This window comes from Ahaetulla prasina, chromosome 3 (genome assembly GCF_028640845.1).
Source record: "Ahaetulla prasina isolate Xishuangbanna chromosome 3, ASM2864084v1, whole genome shotgun sequence".
Lineage (NCBI taxonomy): Eukaryota > Metazoa > Chordata > Lepidosauria > Squamata > Colubridae > Ahaetulla > Ahaetulla prasina.
The window spans coordinates 52,502,792-52,524,410 of NC_080541.1; the positions used below are offsets into that span (position 1 = coordinate 52,502,792).

The 21,619-nt window shown below is 36.3% G+C and overlaps 1 protein-coding gene across 2 annotated transcripts in view; it reads left to right on the plus strand.

The window, feature by feature from the left end:
* CCDC178 (coiled-coil domain containing 178) overlaps positions 1-21,619 on the plus strand; it is a 152,151-nt gene that overhangs the window by 91,551 nt on the left and 38,981 nt on the right. For both annotated transcript variants that reach the window (XM_058176928.1, XM_058176927.1), the window contains one exon: positions 16,864-17,013. In XM_058176928.1, coding sequence (XP_058032911.1) covers positions 16,864-17,013 — 150 coding nt within the window. The remainder of the gene's footprint in view (positions 1-16,863; positions 17,014-21,619) is intronic.

Below are 21,619 nucleotides of genomic sequence, written 5' to 3' on the forward strand. Positions count from 1 at the left end.
ATTTTAGTTACTTTACTTGAGGTACATTGATTCAAAAACTGTTGCCCTATGATGCACAGTTTTACCCAACTGAAGGTTTACAAACATGTCAGTTTTATAGTATGTAGATTTATAGCTGTCACATCAGATTTTAAAACTCAGACTTGTCAGCTTCTACATTCCAAGTTATAAAAAAAGTCATAACTTGGAATTGTTTGTTTAATGGATAGTTTCTTTAATTATATAATTTTAAGCTTAAGTAATACTTTTGATAACAGTATTTCATGTAATTGACAACAGACTGTTTAAAAGATGAATTAAAAACCAATTGAATGCACTTTGCTTAAGTCAGTGAAGTATGTCTTTATTATCTAAATAAAATTTGTTTACAGATACTTGATTAAATATGCATTCAGTATTCCTATTGCACAAAAAAGTGTTTTGCTTTTGAAAGAAAATGAATATCTTACATGATACAAAAGTTTTATACACAGCGAAAATCCAATTTCTATTGCTCAGCAGCTCATGCAACATATAGCTGTTATTAGGATTGTAAAAATATTGTAATATTTCTATGGACATTCATGGGAAGCACAAGGGGAACAATTGACAAAATTCATGTTGCAATATTACAAAGCAAATTCCACCAGTTTTGTTATCATGTTTCACAAGGGGTAGTGCTTGCATTCCAACATCTTCATTTTGCCAAAATCTCAGCATTCGATGGATGCCTCTGAATATTTTGCAGGGATAGCAGGAAAGTTTATAGTATGGTAAAATAATAACCCCCAAAGTATTCTGAGAAGTGACATCGTAAAACTTTATATAACGACAGATAATTTACTGTCTGGATGCAATGAAGAAAGGGGGGGGGAATAGTGCAGCTGGATGTTTTTAAGGACAGTTGCAATACAATAATAAATGATGGAGGCTTTTATGATTTTTTTACTGTACTATGGACAATTTACAGCAAGTAGGAACTAATGTGCAAAAGTGTGACTTTCTTCAGCTTCTTTTTCAGGGTTATTCACCAACAACCACCTGCTCTGTTGCTAAGCTACCACTACCCCCTCTTTCTCCTCCTCTTTCCCTTTAGTTTCCCATAGAAAGAGAGGGGGAGGGATTGGCTGTGTTATTGAAGGGTGTGTTCAGGTATCTTGCCTTCTTAGATTTTGTCAGCCGACCCACTGTGTAGTTATTGAGTGATGCACCTCTCTCTGGGCCTTCTGCCCATCCCTTCCTCTGGAGACTCCAAGTGTCCATTTACAGCCACCTATCTTCCCTTTCCCCTTTGCCTCTAGTTTGTCCTTCTGTCTGGGGTTTTGCTTCTCTTCTGCCAGGGGGATCCTCCCATCAACATCTTCACCATCTTCTTTCTCCTGGAGCCAGGAATTGCAACTACACAAGCAAATTCTCCTGCATACAATATTTCCTTCTGACCAAATGGCTAACAGAGTCTCTCCAGCAGCACATTCTGCAGCACTTCTTAAAACATGGCAACTTACTTCTCAGTTTCCCTCTCCCCCCCCCCCTCTCTCTCTCTCACACACACACACTTCTTCACAGGTCAGACCAGCAGCTGACCTCCCCAGCTACTATGATAGTGGGTTTCACCCTGGGCTTTAGTCCCCAACACCTATTTACAAGGCTTGATCGGTGGAAATGTTACCTACAGCAGCCCCACAAAATTCCTGGGTAACATCTAGATCAGCTCAACAACTGCACTCTAAGGTTATATATGAGTTGCTTCTCCCCCTTTTTCCTCTCACTTGCTGATTCATGCCAGTACCACAATAGCCATGCCAGGCCACTAAATCCACACATGAATAGATACATATGAAATAGGACAGAGAAAAAAAACCCGGACAGAAATGTGACAAACAACAGGGAAGTTAAAATACCAGTCTTCAGAGATCAGATCAACAGACCTGAAAGTCTAAATGCATGAGTGTTGACTATTCCAGAGCATTGTAAGTAAAAAATAGAAGGTACAGAAGAAACAAACACCATGATTGGAGAGAATGAAATATACAGTCATGCTATTGTCTACCTAATGCGAGTTTACTGAAATTTCTGTGAAACTAAAAACAAATAACATATGCTGGTTGACATGAAAACACCAGTTACTACTAAAGTATCACGTGCAATATTATTATTTAATTATGCATTCAGTCTCATGCTCTTATTAACAACTCATTTGCTGTATGAGAGTTTCCCAAAATCTACCAGACTCTTAAGTTCAGTAAGCTGATATATTTCTGTGCCTAACCATAGGACATTATAATTGTTATTGTTTCTCAGATTTGGAGGCCACCAACTCCTGAAGTTTCTGGGTAGCTTACAAAGGTGGAAGAATTTATAGTATAATAAAAGGAAAATCAGATAGAAATACATTAACAGCAGCTGAAAAATTGCTAGAATTCCGTAGAAATCTTAAGCCCAGGCCTAGGAACTGAGGCTTCAGAGATTTACAGAACATTTGAAGGGGTGGGAATGTAGAAGGTACACTTCCTCAATCCTACAAGGTAACTGTTTAACTGAAGGAATCCAGGGTATATCCACTCTGCCCAATGTACCAGATAGGTATAAACTATTGGAAACAGGAACCCCCTCAAATAACCAAGGCCTGTGCCACGAAACAACCAGCACCTTTACTTGTACTCATAAGTAAGCAATGTGGCTTCTTACAGTTACAGAGCTTTTCTGAGGCAAGGATTACCTTTTCAGCAAAAGTCTGATAACTTCATCTTTTAAGTAGACAGAACATATCTCAGTCTCTAGAAGGCATTATTCCTTCATCTTGTCAGGAAGCAAGAACTACAAAATTTCAATAAATGGTTTCTAATACTTGCCTGAGATAAATACAGAATCTTGGAAATGATAAGAGGAATTTGCATCCTCCTTTATAGTGAGTTAATTAAGTTACAATTTCTTAAATGATTTGAAACAGTTCTTTCTAGATTTCTTTCTATCTGAGATAAATTGCTGTTTATGAGATAAGCTGTCAATTGATCAATCTATTGTTTTCTGATTTTTTATGTCTGCCCTCTCTTCAATTCCTTTCTCAGCTGTCTACCCTCTATTCACCTTCCTTAATCGTGTCTTAACCCAGAGAGTCAAGGATTGAGCAAGCAAATGTTGACCCTCTGCTCTCCACATACCTTATCCATGTGCTTGAGAATTACAAAAAGAAAATAATCTTCATGAACAGGGCAAGCAGTTGATAAGAGTTCCTTCCTATAACTTGCTGTAATACTGGAGTCCAAGCAACTAAATTAAAATTCCATTCAAGAGCTATAAGTAAATCACTAAGAAAATCCAGGTCTGTCTTTCTGTTCTTAGGGTTCCTCTCTTATACTATAACAATAATGACTAACAGAGTCTGTTTGGTAATATGCTGGATACATGGAGTATAGGAAAAAAAAATCTCTTTTCATGCCTTCTAATGTAGGTTTTCACAAAGGCAGATATTTAAATGGTTGTATGATGGAAGGCCTTGCTTTTAAGATCAGCACTTTAAAGTGGGCTCAGAAATATCAACAGTGATGGTGCATTGTAGGGAATTGCATTATTTGACTGCTTTATACCTACTGACATTCTACTGAAAGCATTCTGAACCTTCCGATATAGATAGATAGATAGATAGATAGATAGATAGATAGATAGATAGATAGATAGATAGATAAACAGATATATAGATAATGATTCTATTGATAAAAAGAAATAAGCAGCCCTGCATTCAGTTAATAATATGATTGGAGGGAAAATAATATTTTTCATTTCCTCCTTTATATTGAGTTACATAATAAGCTGAGAATTCAATTTCTCTCCTCTCCATTCTAAATGTCAGTTTGAATGAAATCTATGTAATGTAATGATATTATTATATTACGAGAAATGTTTAACCTATGGACTCTCCATTTACACTAGTGTGGTTAGAAAATACAAATCTGAATTCATTGTATAAGATCAATAGACCTAAAGTTGTTCAAAATAGTACCATTTGTTTTAATAGTGACTGCACACTATAAGGTTGACTTGGACAAACTATCAGGTATTGGTTTTATTAATTCAGACTTCAGGCAATCTATAAATATTGCATGCTTCATTCATATATTATTTAACAATAAAGATTTGTGCTGATCATTCTTTTGTAACATAAATTTGATAGACTGATTGGCTTGGATTCTGAGTAGATTTTTAGCACACAGCACCATTCCCTTTTTCTCCCAGAAGAACTTTAGCAGAAGTAGTGTTTGTGCTGACCTAGAGGAAGTTTCTTCTTCCCCCATCCGAGTGGTGGGCTGCTGCTGGTTTGGACCGGTTCTAATGAACCAGTAGTTACGATCATTAGCTGGCCCTTGCCCCGCCCTATCATGTTCTATATTTCCTTTTTTTTTTTGTGCTCAGCTGATTCGCGCCGCACAGTTGATTTCCACGTCTCCACTGTTCTATTGACTGGGGCTGCCTTAGAAAGTGATCATCTAAGCTTCAAATTGCTGTATTTTGAATGCTGCATGCAAGCGCGCACACAGAACCGGTTGGTAAACCGGTTGCAGCCCACCACTGCCCCATCCCCATGCAACATCTAGAACAGCATCACCTCACTAGCTGCTCTGAGACAGCTGTCAGTGCTGTACGGCATATTTGGGGAAAAGCGAATTAAGAGATCATTTCCCACCCCCTCCATTTCTATTTGCAAAATAGGATCAAAATGTTGTCTTTGTTTAATAATTTATTTTCTGCCCTTTCCACGTTCAGAATTTCACCAAACAGCACTTGCCATAATAACAGATATGCAACCCTAAGCAATTTATTTTAAGAGAGAAAGTATAAGTACAATAATAAGACTTGGGTAATCAAAAATGACAGTTTCAGCACAGAGTGGTAATATTTTCACTTCAATTAATGAGGAAAGCATATTTTAAATGGCCTTATCAACTGGATTGCATAATTTTCTTTTTTTTTTTGCTTCATCATGAACTTGGTTTAAGACGCCTTTCTCATCCTGCAGGTGATAATAGGACAGGAGTACTGGACATTAAAGACCAGCTGCCATCATGTTCTTATTAGCTAGACATTTGTTATCAATGAAATGCTGCGCAACTATTGTTCCAAGGCTGTTGCTGTAAAACCATAGTGCATTGTAGTTTGTTGGAGGTTAGTAGCACTTGTTAATTTGATCAAGGCTGAAGTTTACGGAGGATAAAGTAAACAATGCAAACTGCAGACACCATCAGTTTCCTATGGGCAGTGAAGTGTAGTTTGTTCCATTTACACTTCACAACAACATCTGATGGGCTTTGTCAGTGCTGCACAGAGTAATTAAACCTGAAATCAATAGCAGGCATTTGTCATGTTTACAGCCGCTCTTTCTGCTGGGTTAAACTCATCAGTTTAGTGCCGTTCTGTTTTACTGCAGAGACACGCTCCATTATTTCTTCAGGTACAGTTGAGATATTCAGTTACATGCCCAATAGTTTGAATACGACAGTAAGATTAAAAGGGGCAGGCAAATGGACAGTTTTGTAATTTATTCACTGATTTTTTAAAAACAGTGTTGAATTTCCATTTCTTTCTACCTTTTGTTTTATGAAATTCCTCTTTGCCCCAGGATAATAAATACCCATTTTCCAACAACTGAAAGGAAGGTAGTATTGAAATTAAAAGAAAGTTGATATAGAATATACAGTAACTGTCAGGATAAAATGAACCATGGTTCTCTCTTCATTTTTAAGCACACACTCATAGCTTTTTGTACACCAAATTATGTATCTAACAATATTCACCTTCATTTTATCTATCCATATTTTCTCAGTGCTGTAGATTAAAGGATCAGAGCATGCTAAATGCCAGAGAGTATTCACTTCAGTACTAATATAGTTAATCTTTGGAACCTAAGACATAAAAGAAACATTTATGACACTAAATAGAAAACCCCTATATATTTTTAATCCAGTTCTCATTGGATTCAGTGGGACTTGCTTACATAAAAATAGATAACAGGTTTAATATTTTACAACTGAATCAGTACTGATTTCTTAGGGCCTTTAACCATTGGTATCTTACTTCCAAACAAACAAAGATATCTCCATTGGTATCTTACCTCCACACTCAAGCTTAGGATAAATCCCTTGTTCAGTTTTTCTTGGGATGGTGGGCTGGTGGTTCCTCATACCCCCTCAGTGGGCATTTCTGACATTTTTCTTCTGGGTATTTCAGGATTTCTCCTGATTTTTTTTTCTGTTTTAACTATGTAAACTGCAAAGCATTGTCTCAAGTTGAGCAGCCTCTAAATTCAAACAAATAAGTGTAATACAAATGTATCTTGTCAAAATCCTTTTTCTACTGCATGCCATGATACAGCTTTCATCTCATCCTCATGAATGACACCGTCCAAAGGCTGCTTCAAGGGATATAAAATCCGTTAGGCTTTATCTTCCATTACTTTGGAAGGAACTCAGGTGACTACAGTGACTTGAATCAGAGGCAATAAAAGCACAATAAGGGTTTGCACCAAATTTCATGCCAATGTAGTTTTCTACCAAGTCGAGGATGCATGGAGAGACCTTCAAGACAACGAGTTGCAGCAGCTCATAAAAGTTTCGCACCAATAGCTACGCCAATGAAACCTCAAAAGTAAACATTTTCTGCTTTGACATACTTAGATGGGATGACAATGCTAGCCTAAAAAGAGGCAATGGATATGCTCGCCACCCCGAGAGGCTATTCCTACCCAACCACTATAGGCAGTTACCAGCCCATCATCAAACTTCTCTTTTTATGTAGAATTATTAAAAAGATTGTGGAGCAGTAGACAGAGAAGCAGGTTGTCCACATTCCTTCATTCAGTGCTCATGTGCAGATGTGGAATGAAAATCTTGTTGCTCAGTCTTGTGGATGACTTAGGACAGGGGTCTACAAACTTGGTTCTTTTAAGACTTGTGGACTTCAGCTCCCTGAGTTGGCTGAGGAACTCTGGGAGTTGAAGTCCACAAGTCTTTAAAGAGCCAAGTTTGCAGACCCCTGACTTAGGGCAATGATGGTGAACATTTTTGGCACCAAGTGCCCAAACCAGAACGTGCCGCATGTGTCTGTGCGTGCACATGCCAGAGCACCGGAAACCCGAAGACCAACTGGCCAGCACACGCATGCCTGTTTTTTGACTGGTTTTTTGGGCCATTTTCAGGCCATCTTTTAGACCATTTTCAGGTCATTTTTGGGCCGTTTTGGCCTGGAAAACAACCTCTCTATTTTTGCTGTTGTTTGGGCCATTTTCAGACTGTTTGTTGGGCGATTTTTGGCTCCAAAAAATGGCCCTAATATCAGTCTAAAAATGGCCCCAAAATGGCATTCTTTTGGCCATTTTCCAGCACTCTGGCACCCTCAAAGAAGAGTAGAGAAGAGTAGCTGGCAGCGGCATGCATGCCCACAGAGAGGACTCTACATGCCACCTCTGGCACGCGTGCCATAGGTTTGCCATCATGGACTTAGGACTTAGTAGGACAGAGTACACCCCTGCTACACTTACCTGATTTCACAGCAGCATTTGATATCATTAATCATTGGGCCAATTTGCAAGCCTGGAGTTGAAGCACTGTTATTATTCTTCTGTGGTCCTGCTCCTTTCTGAATGGGCAGAATTCCAGACAACTTTGACATTAAGATTGATCTGACTATGTGATGTTTGTGCTCGGAGAAAGCAGTGTACAAATCCATGTATAAATATATAAATATATGTTTTCGGATTGCAGGTAACCTTGTTCAGTGTCCATTCATTCAGTGGCCACTCAAAGTTATGAGGGGTTGTTATGTTATGTGAACACAGGACAGTTTGACCATGTGGGATTTGCCTAACAATGGTAACTAAAAATATTGCAACTGCTGTCATAAATCAGTGAGATCACTTGACATCATGTTTTATGACCATGTCACTTAGTAACAAAGTTGCTGGTCCCAATTACCTTAGTTAAGTGTAGCTGTAGTTTGGATTCTGAAAATAATTTTGAAAAGTTTAGATCACGTCACAATAAACTAAATGTTTGAACTCCCTCACACTTGATAAATCTTAATAATAGAAGAACTCCTAAAGTATCAGTTCTCCCAGAATGTGGACATATTTGCAGTTGATAAATGTAATTTTCAGAAGTATCCACTTTTAGAGAAAATGTTCTTTGTAAATTCTAGCACCTTAGTGTGATTGCAGAAGTATTGGAAAATTCTCCCATGGAAGACCTTCATGTGTTATATTTTGTCATACTTCAGGCACTGGATGTTTCTGATTTTAAAGTCTTTTATCAGATTCTGCTGATACGGCAACTGTATTTCTTCCTAGAAGAAAAACACTTTTAAAACTGATATGTACATGCTCCCAAGGATTCATTTTCATAAAAAGCCTGTAGCATATGAACTGGCCACACCTGTCTTGAACTGCAGTTCTACATTCTGCCAAAGTAGGTGAAAAACATGCCGGTATAATTTTGGGAATAGAGGAGGCATGAAGTTTCTTATTGTTTATCTATTTTTTGCAACAGGTGACTTAATGATAAAAAAGCTATCCTTCATATGACTGTGTTATATTCTGAGCACTTTTTTCCAATAGAAAAAAATGACATAATCATATGAATCTTCCTTACATTCCATAATTTGGTAATTTTTTTACATCAAAAATAAGTATAAATGTTAAGGACTTCAAGAATTCTGAGTTTCTAAATGAAATTAGAAAGATTATATTTACATCATTAAATAAATTTAAAATTTATGATTTAAAATATTAGCTTAGGCTTTGTAGCACTTACAGAAAATCTAGTGTTGATGTGTTTTCAAAAATGGTTAATAAAAGCAGATTAACTTCTTTGGTCTATCAAGTATAATTGAGCCAAACAAGATTGTGTAGGTATTTCTAGACATGCTTTAATTCTACATCTAATTTTATATCATCTTCTATTTGTAACCCTTCTGTGTTTACCCACTGCTTCATCCATCTGTTTTCTTACCACAAAAATCCATTAAGAAAGGAAGGCAGAATAAGTGTACAATGTCCTCAATTTATTAGACTACAGAGTCATCTATCTAAAAATGTGCTAAAATAAAGGTAATCCCCTTTGATTTTAGACATGCATAAATTCAAGGAAAAGATGCCAAAGGTCTTGGAGCAGCCAAAATAGGAATGAGGGAGAAAGTTACTCATTTCGATTTTGATACAAACATAACATATTGCCCCTTTACAAATTAATACACAATCTAGAAGACATTTCTATTTTGAACTTGCTTTTTTATTATGTAAGAATACTATTCTCCAAGCATAAAAATGCATGTAATAGACCAAAAAACATGCACAAGACTATATACAGTAATGGATACCATATTTGAAAGTGTTATATAAGATCAGATTATGTTCAAAATACATACAGAGCAAAGCATGCCCAGAAAATGGTATATTAGGAAATATATAAATTAACACACAAGGTTTGTTATACATTTTACAATAATGTAGGAATGGAATGGAACGATATAAATTTAAGGATTAGGCAAACTGAAAAACTGGGTGAAACAGAAATTGACAAATGTACCCATTCCCAGTAGGAAACAGGATGGGTAGATGAGAAGTTATTTTGTTTTCTAAAAAAGTACTAAACCAAGTTTATGCTCTGTTACTTCTGTGTGACTATTCCTTATCTGTGCAGAGGTCTGCACAAATAGATAGATTGTTAATTTAATTGTAATGTTGTTAAGATGCAGGCACCATAATGTTGGAAATAGAGCGTTTCATAAGGAGAGACCTCCTACTAGGAGCAACTTTGCTGGCCATCCACCGTTTCACCTTGTAGTTTCAGTGAGTCCAGAAAACAGAATTGTCTTTGAGAATGCAGAATTTAATCAGCATGGGACTTTAAATAGTAGATATAACAGCAGAAGTACATAAGATACTGGTTTGTTGTTAACAAAATATTTGCCTTGTGTATTTCCGTCAAACTGTTTTAGAAGCTTGTAATCAAGATGGTTCAGTGAAAATCTGTTATTCCTTATCATGGGTAAAGAATGGGATTTTGTTTCCTCAAATGCATTGTATGAGTTGAAAATTAGAAATTTTGAGTCCGAATGTATAACAGAATGCACAGCAGAATAACAGAGTTGGAAAGGACCTTAGAGATCCAACCCTCTACTCAAGCAGAAAATCCTATATCATTGCAGACAAATGGTTTTCCAATCTTTTCTTAAAGACCTCCAGTGTTGGAGCACCCACAACTTCTGCGGTCAGGTTGTTCCACTGATTAAGTGTTCTAACTGTCAGGAAATTTCTCCTTAGTTCTAGGTTGGTTCTCTCCTTGATTAATTTCCATCCATTGCTTCTTATCCTGCCTTCAGGTGCTTTGGAGAATAGCTTAACTCCCACTTCTTTGTGGCAACCCCTTAGGTATTGGAACACTGCTATCATGTCACCAGTAATTCTTTTCATTAAACTCGACGTACCCAATTCTGCAACCATTCTTCATATGTTTCAAGACTGTCAAAATCCTTCTGTATCTTGAGCCTATTTTCTGGGGTATTGGCTATTCCTGCCAGCTTGATGTTGTCTGCAAATTTGATGAGTTCCCCTTCTATCACCTTGTCTAAATTAGTAAGGAAGATATTGAAGAGAACTGGGTCTAAGACAAGGCCTTGACGTACCCCACTGCATACTTTTTTCCATGTAAATGCAGTTCCATTAAGGACTACGCATTGAGTGCAGTTGGTCAGCCAGTTACAAATCCATCTGGTGGCAATGCTGACTTACCCACACTTTTCTATCTTATCAAGTAAAAGGTTGTGGTCATCTTTATCAAATGCCTTACTGAAATCCAAGTAAATTATATCAACAGCATTTCACTGGTCCACTAATTAAGTCACTTTGTCAAGATTTGTCATATAATTTGTTTTTGACAAACCCATGTTGACTTCTGGTTATGATGACTTTGTTTGCCTCTAGGTGTTCGCAGATTTGTTGCTTGATTATCTTTTCCAGAATCTTTCCAGGTGTTGATGTCAGGCTGATAGGCTTGTAGTTTCCTGGATCCATTTTCTTTTCCTTTTTTGAGTTCATGTTTTCAGGACTGTGAATGTAGAACCAGACAAAGATAAAAAGATGATTTTTTGTGTGTGTATAATATGGAAATGCTATACAATATGATATAAGTGATATTTTGGAAGTTTTCTCCTTCAACCTGCTATGGGTTTAATATTGTTGAGAGTTGTTTAAATAAGACCATAAAATTATCTGCATTGCCTTCCCTCTTCTTTTCTCTTCTTTTCTGTTTTTGCAATAAGGATGGTTACCTAGTTCTGAGGCATGCTTTCTTAGAATAAGGTGGTTGTTGTTGTTTTTTGCTAAGTAGTCATAGAGGCAGCAGAAGATGATCAGCATCTCATCTGATGAAAGACCCCTAAAGTTAAAACACTTGTTCTGGTTGATATTTTTGGGAAGTCACATCTTCTATTTTCCTGTGCAGCATTTGCTGCAGCAAGAATTCAAATGGCAGAGTATCATCTTAGTGCTTAAGCTCCCCTCCCCTCTCCTACAAATCTTTCTTTGGATTAAGCTTTTGGTCCCAGCTTGCAGAAGTAATATTCTATGTACAGGTGATCGTGGCATCCTCAGTCAGTCAGGAAAATATGGCTGGTAGCAGCTGCCTAAGTATAAATTAGTGAAATTAATCTGTCACCTGTCTCAGTTTACTCTCACCATTGTGCAAACTGAATAAATAAAATAAATCCAGAAACAATACCCACATCATAAATCTAAATTTAGGTTATCTTACAAAATTCTAACCAAATGGGAGGATTCTACGATATTACTTCAGAAAGGTTATTTTTATCCCGACAGAATTACATTTATTATGTGAACAAAATTTGATAAAGGATATTTTGTGCTACCAAGATAATCTGCAGTTCTAGTGCAATTAGAGATGCAAGAAGCATTCTAAACTACTAGCCTGGACTTTTAAGAGGAGCCAAACTCTTTTAGAGTAAGTTGAAAACACTCCAGCTGGAGGTTTATAATATGGGAAATGTAAATCAGTATGAGAGAGAGAGAGAGAGAAAGAGAGAGAGGGAGGGAGAAAGCCCACAAAAAGCATTACATCTAGAAAACATTATCTTGGTTAAAAGATTCTAAATTTTGTCAAATTTCAAGTATGAAATTGAAGACAGTAAATGAGTATGTTTGAGGGTGTGTGTATTTAAATCTTACCTGAAAGACCACTGGGTGTCAGCCATGTCCATTGCTACTGAATTGTTCAATCAAACAAAATAAGTTATCAGTGAAATAGAGAAAAAGAAAAAAATAGGCTTGTTGAATCAGAAATTCTGTCAACAGGGCTTAAAATATTAAAGGATTCTATGAGAGTAACATTTTGAGGTTGTTCTAATTATTTTTTATGTTTTATATCATTTTACAAAATAAAATATAAAGGGAGCAATCCTTGGAAATTTAGTAGAGTTGGGTATTCTAGGAAACAGCTTAAACAAATTAAGCTTTTCATCAGAATTGTTTTCTGTAAAAAAAAATAATTATCATTTGTCACAATATTAGTTGAAATTGGAAAATAACATTCCAGAAAGCCTATCTGTACAACTTTGGTGAATTGCTATATTAAGATTTTATTATAGTATGCCTTAATCATAATTCAAATATTCAAGTAATATTTAATTTGGTAGATTATAAATATATATTTCATATTTTAACACAGTTTTCTTCACAAAAGCAACATGTTTTAATCTTTAAATGAAACAAATCAAACTTTACCTATATAATGTTCATGTAACAAGGGTCATCAATCCAAACATGTTCATACTGGCAATTTAGAAAATATTCATTATTTAAACCGCCAATATTTTTTTCAAAGCAGCTGCATGTATCATTCAAATGTAATTTTCCTGATCTAAGTAATAGTCATCCAGAACATGAACACAAGAACAGCAGTCCAAGGCTCACCATAATCCAGTATTTTGTTTCTCACAGTTATCAACTATAAGCCCTTGGGGTACTATCAAACAGAAGGTGGAGACATACCCTATGTCACTGCATACTACCCTCAACCTCAAGTTAATATGTCATTTTCAAGACTATTAACCCTTGATAGGCTTGTCTTCCATTGATTTTATGTCTGTCTGTCTGTCTGTCATATTTATATGGATGCCCATCTCACAAGAGCATCATTATTTATTTATTGAGTTTATTTTTAAAGCCATCTCATTGTAATGCATCCCACAATTAATTATGTTCTTTTTGAATAAATGTTTCCTCTGTTGATTTAAATCTTCCATCATTGGATGACCTTTTTCCTGATATTTGAGAAGGACCAAAACTTTTGCTCCTCTGTTTTGGTCATGGCATGCATTGTTTTATATACCGTGATGGACCATTAATCTTTATTCCCAGCTAAAAATTCCAAATCTTCCTAGCCTCTTCTTATACAGAAATTACTTGAGTCCTTTAGTTTTAAACATTCTCCATATTATATTGTAAATATAGATAATTATAATACTTATATAAACAGATTTGGTCCTTATTTTGATTCTTTCTTTGTCAGCTTTTCATTTTCAAATTTTCTTTTTCCAATTGCCAAATGTCATAGCATTATAAAAAAATGTTCTTATTAATTCCACAACACCTACATCTTACATCAGATCAATGTCACATTTAGGATTAAATTAAGAATTACTTTCTTTGTGTTCTAAAACATATTCATTTAGACTATTTAGAGATTTTGTTTCCTTTTAACCTAAACTTGAATATACCTAGGCTATGTGAGAATAACTAAAGTCCTACATTATTACAATAGCTTCTCCTTTGCACGCCTCCATGATTTCTTTCACCTTCTGCATTTTGATCAGGTGGGCAATAGCATATCCTTAAATCTAGTTTATATTAGATATTGCCATCCATAGTGATTCTGTGGAGGAATCCAGTGTTCCAATACTTTCTAGTACATTAGATTTTATATCCTATGTGATACAAAGAGCATCACTTTCCTCACTATACCCTTCCATGTCCTTCCTATAAAGTTTATCAAGAATGACTGTTTTCTACTTATTCTTTCTGATACACCATGTTTCTGTTATACCCATTATACCTGTGTTCTCATTTGTAGCCAAGTAATCTAATTCTCCCATCCTGGCATGGAGACTTTTAACATTGGCAAGGAAGCATATAAATGTTAGTGTTAATATTGAGGCCTCTTTGAAATAGGGCATCAGGCCCTTTTTCTGTTATTGCTGACACGAATCTTTCTCATAGGCTTTTTACTTCCAGTCTGACCTGAACTGACTATCCATTAACCCACTATCAACATTAATCCTATCTCTTATTGTATTTTCTAAAATATCTATACTGTTTCTCATCTGTTGACTTTCTTTCAAGAATCAGCTTGAAAGCAGCTCTGGTACTTGCCGAATATTAAAAACCAGCAACCTAATTCCATTTTGGTTTCTTTGTCTTGTACACATTTGTTAAAAGTTCTTAGTGCCTAATCAGTCTAATCCCCTCTATTTGAGATGACTGTCTTATACAGTGGCATTTCATCAGCACACAGAAAAAAGGTGGGAATTGTGTTACAATGCCACAATATTTCATCATTCTGACCTACCCTTGCCTGTCTCCATTCACCTATCCCGGATTCCACTGGTATTACCCACACATTAAGACTTCTAAGCTCTGTCTGTCTAGCTGGGCTTGTATTTGGAAAAGATTGTATTTCTGTAAAAGTTATCTCAATGGTTTTGCTGTAGATTGGCAACTCACCAAGCAAAGTATGCATATGTCATGTCCAAACTCATCTATGCTCAAAATGAAAGAATGTACCTTCATCTCTCAAGGATTAGATCTTTCCTGTGAGAACATTTTCATTATTCTGAAAATGATGTCCTCCTTGCTATCAGAATTTTCATATATTGATAGCTGAAAGAAGAGTTCCGTGAGAAGTTTTTCTCATACCCCTTCAGCATAATCACCTTGATTTCAAAGGAACATACTTGTTCCTGAGAGCTGGGAGGTCATTGTATCAAGTCAGGGATGAAATGCTCCCAGTTCGGACCAGATCACTCAATCCAGTAGTGATGGCGGTGGGTGGTTTGGAGAACTGATAGCAAAAATCCCTTCCACCCCACCCATGCCCAGCTGAGCTGCGCGATCATCAGAGGGTTTTTTTTACTTTTAAAAGCATTTTTTCTTCAGCCAAAAAAATGCTTTTAAAAGTAAAAAAAGGCTCTGATGGTTGCGTGGCTCAGCTGCGATAATCAGAGCTTTTTAAAAGCATTTTTTCTACAACCTCTTTGGCCGAAGAGGTTGCAAAAAATCCTTTTAAAAGGCTCTGATGATCCCAGCTGAGTTGTCTGATTGTCAGAGGCTTTTTTTTAAAGGCAAAAAAATGCTTTTTTAAAAAAAGAAAAGCCTCTGACGATCAGGCAACTCAGCTGGGATCATCAGAGCCTTTTAAAAGCATTTTTAACAACTTTTCGGCTGAAGAGGTTGTAGAAAAAATGCTTTTAAAAGAAAAAAAAAGTTGGCCATGCCCACCCAGTCACATTACCCCCACCACCAAGCCATGCCCACAGAACCGGTAGTAACAAATTTTACATTTCACCACTGTATCAAGTATAAAACTACTGCTTATACCAACAGATAAATAGATATTGATTTGCTACTTCACACATTGGACAGTACTCTCATCACTGTTGGCTAATCTTGAAACAATGGTTGAAACTGGTTATAGAAAGGAAAGAAGGTACTTAGGTTAGGTTTTTTTTTCCCTCAGCAATTTCCCCACTATCGCTTAATAATTATCAAAGTTTCTTCTATCAGACAAGAAGTGTCTTTTTTTTTTGTATGCATAATATTTAGACAACATAAATCCCCCTCAAAAACCCTTAGTCCCAGAAAAAAATTATAAAGGTCATTGAACAATTATTTACATTCCGTGAAATGACTTTATATCTATTAAAACTGATAAGAAACAACAATTGATTCACAGGATCACATTACAAATAGAATTTTCCTGATGGTTTCATAGCCTCATTCAAGAACAATTTTACAATCATAGTTTACATATCTCTTCAAGCAACATTGATCAGACTAACTGAAGGATTACAGTTTTAAGAGAGTCTCTTGGAGGGTCTTTTATTCTTCCAAAGAGTCCTGACTCTTTCCCAAGTCTTTGGGATAGAGGAGGTCAGGGCAACATGAGAATGTGGGTTGCATCAAGAAGGTGCAGTTGTGGGATCTTTTTCTGTTTTTCAGTTTTATCACTGTTGTTTTTATAATTGTATGCATTTTAATTGATTGTAAGAAGCCCAGAGTTGGTATTAAGATTCCTGACTATATTTTAAATGAAAATAAATAAAATGAAATAGAACATTTTCTTATGAATCTGAATGTTGGCTTTTGATGTTCTTGGTTAAATTTAAGCTAAAAATTCTTGTACCTAGTTTTACATTATGACAAACGTAATTAAGGTCTGTTGGTTGTGCTTTTTTTCCTTATGACTTTATGAAACATATTTCATAAATCAGCAAGGACTAAGAGTATTGTAGAATATATCAACACCAATTACATGTACAAAACTCTATTCCTGAGGGATTTTATATCTAGTTTAGGTTTTTTTTTTACAACCATTTTTCAGTAGAATTATTATTTTGTATTCTGTTACTCATACTTTCCAACAAGGTGGGTGATGTTGTTGCTTTTACATATTACTGATTAGAGGTATGAAGCAGTATTATGTGTGTGTTTATAATATAAACATAATGTATAACTAATACATGTAATATATGACTTTACTTATAAATATATATGTAGTAACTTTAAAAAAAAAAATTGCAATGGCAAACTAGAATAATTCTCCTTAGATTTCCCTGGATGATGTACTGGATGAAAACCTACGCTTAGCACGAGAATATCAGATGCTCCAGATATGCTATCTAAATGACAAAAATCAACTTATGGACTTCTATGACCATAAAGGCAGAGCTGAAGCTGCACTATGGGATCAACAGCAGGTATGATAAAAATGTGTTATTTTTAACATCTTGTTTTTTTAATTATTATTACTGCCAATTAATGTCAGAAAGTAAAACTGAAATACATATATCAAACAGTATATTTATCTCATGTGCTTTTGTCCTATTATTCATTTTATAATTTATAAATGAAAATATCATTTTTTGTCAACCATGATAGTTTGCCTCAGTTTGGATCTTATTAATCTAAGGACAATGGAATTTAAAAAGGAGGTAGAGATTATTGCAGTTGGCTATTAAATTTGACCTACCATGATTTGGTTCTTGGTGATTAGGAGGCAGAACTCTCATTTATTTGTTTGTTTGGTTTACTCAAGTTTATAGGCTGCTTCAATCATAAATGGACTCTAGGTGGCTTATATTACCAATTATCATAAAAAGATTAAAAGGATAAATGTAACAGAAAATAACACAGACCCAGATGACACTTTATTGGCATAGGGACTTTCAAGGTACAACCTGATCTTATTGGATGGGCAAAGGAGCAGGGGGCCCTAAACAGCTCTTATGCCATATTGGACTTTAAAGATAAAAAGTAGCACCTTAAATTATACCCAGAAGCCAACTGGTAACCATTACAACTCTCATAGTAGTGACATCATCTAGGCATAACAAGACATGCCCATAAATATGCAAGTCATGTAGCTTCTTGGTTATCTTTTTGGGGGGTGAGGGTACCAGTATAATTGATTACAGAGTAATATCCTTAAATTTGCCTTCCAATGAAAGGGTACTTCTCTGTTCTGATGTGATCATTTCCCACTTTTTGATGTTGACATTTAGTATGCAGACAGGACCACAAGGCATGAAGGAGACTGCCTGAGTGTCAAATTCCCAAATTAAGTGGACAAGCAAGCCTCACAGCTTTTTAATATCTCCAAAGGATCCCATTTTAAAGTATCTTTGAGGGTTATGAAGAATATTTATGAAGCTCTAGCTATTTATCAAAACAATACCAGTTGTACTCAGAAACATCTAAAATCTAATATTATTCCCAGTTAAAAACTCATTCCAAAGTTCAGGCTTTGGCTTAATACATAATGTGTTGTAACTAAGGCTAAATTAGCAATGTGTGCAGGTTCATCACCTTTAACAGCAACATTTGCTCTGAGAATGCTGGTTTGCCCCGGAAAAAAATAGATAAGACTCTTCTAAAAAAGAAGAAATTGGTATATCAAACGATAAGGTATAGTAAAAAATGAGAAAAGCAGACCAACATAAAAAAATTCTACTGTGTTCTGGGATCTTACTGCTAACTCAATTCCAAAAATCTAGTTCTGGGTCAGGGACTTCTGATCTGCCTGAAAAACAAGTCTGGCTTTTTTGTGAGCTATTTAATATAAAAGCAAATAAATCAGACCTGTGAATTGTAATTTCTGATCCTCTCCCAGTCACCACTTCATAGATTTCCAAACTTTGCAAAATAATAATGCTATCAGAGGGCATCTGATTCCTGTTGAACTCCTAAAATCAAATTTTGAATGGTTTGTTTATTTAGCCTATGGCAGGGGTCTGCAAACTTGGGTCTTTTAAGACTTGTGGACTTCAACTCCCAGAGAGCCAGCTTTGCTTTGCTGGCTGAGGAACTCTGGGAGTTGAAGTCCACAAGTCTTAAAAGAGCCAAGTTTGCAGATCCCTGGCCTATGGCATCTATAGAGATCATACAACTGGTGACATACAGCACCAATAAACCACATTATACATACAAACATGAATATAAGTTTAAATAAAGCATCAGCAAATACACCTATATAAAGTATGTGGACAATAGACAAGGTAAAATTTTCAATTATATAAAACCAGGATAAAATCACCAGTATATAATGCCATAGAATTACAATAGGATAGATGCTATAGTTCAATATCTAAGGAAGCTTCCCTTCTAACTGCTTCTGGTGTGGCTGTGATGAGATCATCCCAGGTGCCTTGAAATTTCCTGAGGAGATATTCTCAAACTATATTTGTTGTTGTTTGTTCCGGTGCACCACAGTCACACTGTGGCCATTCTGCACTTAAAGAGCTTTGCCCTAGTTCTGGCACGGCCCATCCTGATTCTGTTGTGTCTCGCCCGCTCCCCCTGCCACAGCCGGACCTCTCTTATCTCCTGCCAGACACTGATAGTTCGGAAGAATGTCCTGGCATGCCTCCAGGCCCCAGCCCTGGCACCATGCCCGGACAGGCCGAGCAAGACGAAGGGCCTGACATGCCTTCAGCCCCCAGTCCTGGCACCATGCCCAAGCAAACGGAGCAACTAAACCCCTCCCCCACAGCATGTGAGCCTGAAGAATGTGAGGCCAGTCATGAGCTAGGATTGCCAACAGCTGGAGGCTGTAGAGATCCTCGCTTCCGGAGAATTGAGAGGCGACGTTAGCAAAAGGAAGGGAGGGGCAGGCCTGGATAAGTGCTGAGTCATGGAGCCACACCCCATGGCCTATATAAAGGATCTGCTTTCTGGCATTCTCTGAGTCAGGCAAAGTCTAACTTGGATTGCTGAAGTCACTTCCTGATCTCCTGCCTGCCTTGAGAACTCTGATAGGACTTTGGCAGAGCTGCAGAGGCACGCTTGATACGGACTTCCCCGACCCGGCCGTCAGCGGAGGAATGGGACACGACAGATTCTGTTCAGATAGTTCCATATTTTGGGAGGCAACTGCGTTCCTGGAAGTATTTTTTGTCGGATTTACATGATCTTTTTGGTTATGGTTATTAAGGGTTACCCATTTTGATTGCCATTCTTCATCAGGATCGTAAGACTGCGGTATGTTATCCTAAATTGGTTTCCTAGACTTAAACATGCTGCAGGACAGAGAATCTAATACTTTATGTATCAGTAGATCTCTAGGAATCAATGACCTGTTTATCTTATTCCATTTTCGAAAACTATTGTTGTCGCCTGAGATCAGGAGGGGCACTGTTAGAGCCATGAGAGCAGTAGATTTGAGTGTTCCGGTTATTATTCGCTTTGTGTCATTAAGATAAACATCAATATTTTTGGTATGACAACTTTCCCATATAGGTGCATAGTATCCAGTAACAGAGTAAACTAATGATTGTGCAACTGTATGCACTATATGCAGTGTTTTTGCTTGTGCTCCCCAACCAGTTCTCATGATTTTCCTAATCAAGTAGTTCCTTGTTTTTAATTTTTGTGGAACCTAATAAAACGAATCAGCAATTTGAATTCTGCTAGCCATACCCTTGTGCATTCTCTTCTTGGTTCCTGTGGGTTGTGAATGGTGGATCTGGGAGATAATTAGTACTTTTCTGAGGGAAGATGCATTACTTCCTGTTTTGAAACTGGCAGTGATCTTCGGTTTCTTATAGAAGCCTTTCCTAAAATGGTGGTTTATTATCATTTTTACCCAGTCTGCAACTTTTCTCTTTTATGAATTTGTTGAGAATGTGCTAGGGAATCAGCTACTAAAAATTCTAGAGGAGATTATCTGGATTCTTTCCAATCAGAATTTGGGACCAGTGAGGGGATAAAAATAGCATTCATTGCTTTGTAGATAATCTTTCTCAGGACCAGATGGGGGAGCATACTCCTCTTGGTCTTTTTAGACTTCTCGATGTCATGCAAATGGATGGATGGATGGATGGATGGATGGATGGATAGACCAACAGACAGATAAAAAAATGAAAAGTAGGGGGATAGAAGGGGATGAGAGGACAGGAGGGCAGAGAAGAGAAGGGAGGAGAGGAGAGGAGTTAAAAAAACATGTAAAAACAATTCTACTAAAATTATCCATCACATTTGGGGCTTTATATAGTAATTAGGAAAATTATCATTGGAGAAATTGCTTCATAAAGTTATTTGATCGGGGAACCAGTCACACACTTTCTTTAAAACAAAATTGTATATTATTGTACCAGGAGCATGAAAAGTAACCCTAAAAGGGATGGGATGCAAGAATTATAGAGTTATGTAAATTAACAGTTTACCAGTATGAATGATACATATGATTGATGAAAGTGAACTCTATGAGATAATTGGTAGAGCTGCAAAAACAATAGTATATTTGAGAAGACAAAGCCAATATTATATATGGAAAATATAGTTACTTTCTATAGAGTTAGTTTCATTGTTTTATCTTATATCAAATTTACTTGCCAGAGATTTTTCTCACCTCCTAGCATCTTTTCCCAACTTCACCAACATTCTTTGGTCTTCAAAATATTTTATGGCTGAACTGACATTTATTGTTCAGTTTAAGGAAGGTAAAATAGGGAGGGGAATATTGCTTTGCCTAACTAATGCAATTTCCCTCCTACAGCATACTTGTTTTTCATGTAATATACATGAAATATATATTACACAGTGTGTGTGTGTGTGTGTGTGTGTGTGTGTGTGTGTGTGTGTGTGTATTACAAGTTTCATAGTTTTATCATTTATGATATATTTATAATAGAATATATTATTTTATTTTCTTATAATTGACTTTAAAAAATTATGGAAAATTAGTTATTTTTTTTAATTATCCAGGTTACCTGCTTGTTGTAGGATATAGGCTACCTAAACCAAATAAGATCCAAATTGAATAATCACAAAATTAGTTGAAAAATACTTTGGTAGTCTAGTGAAGCT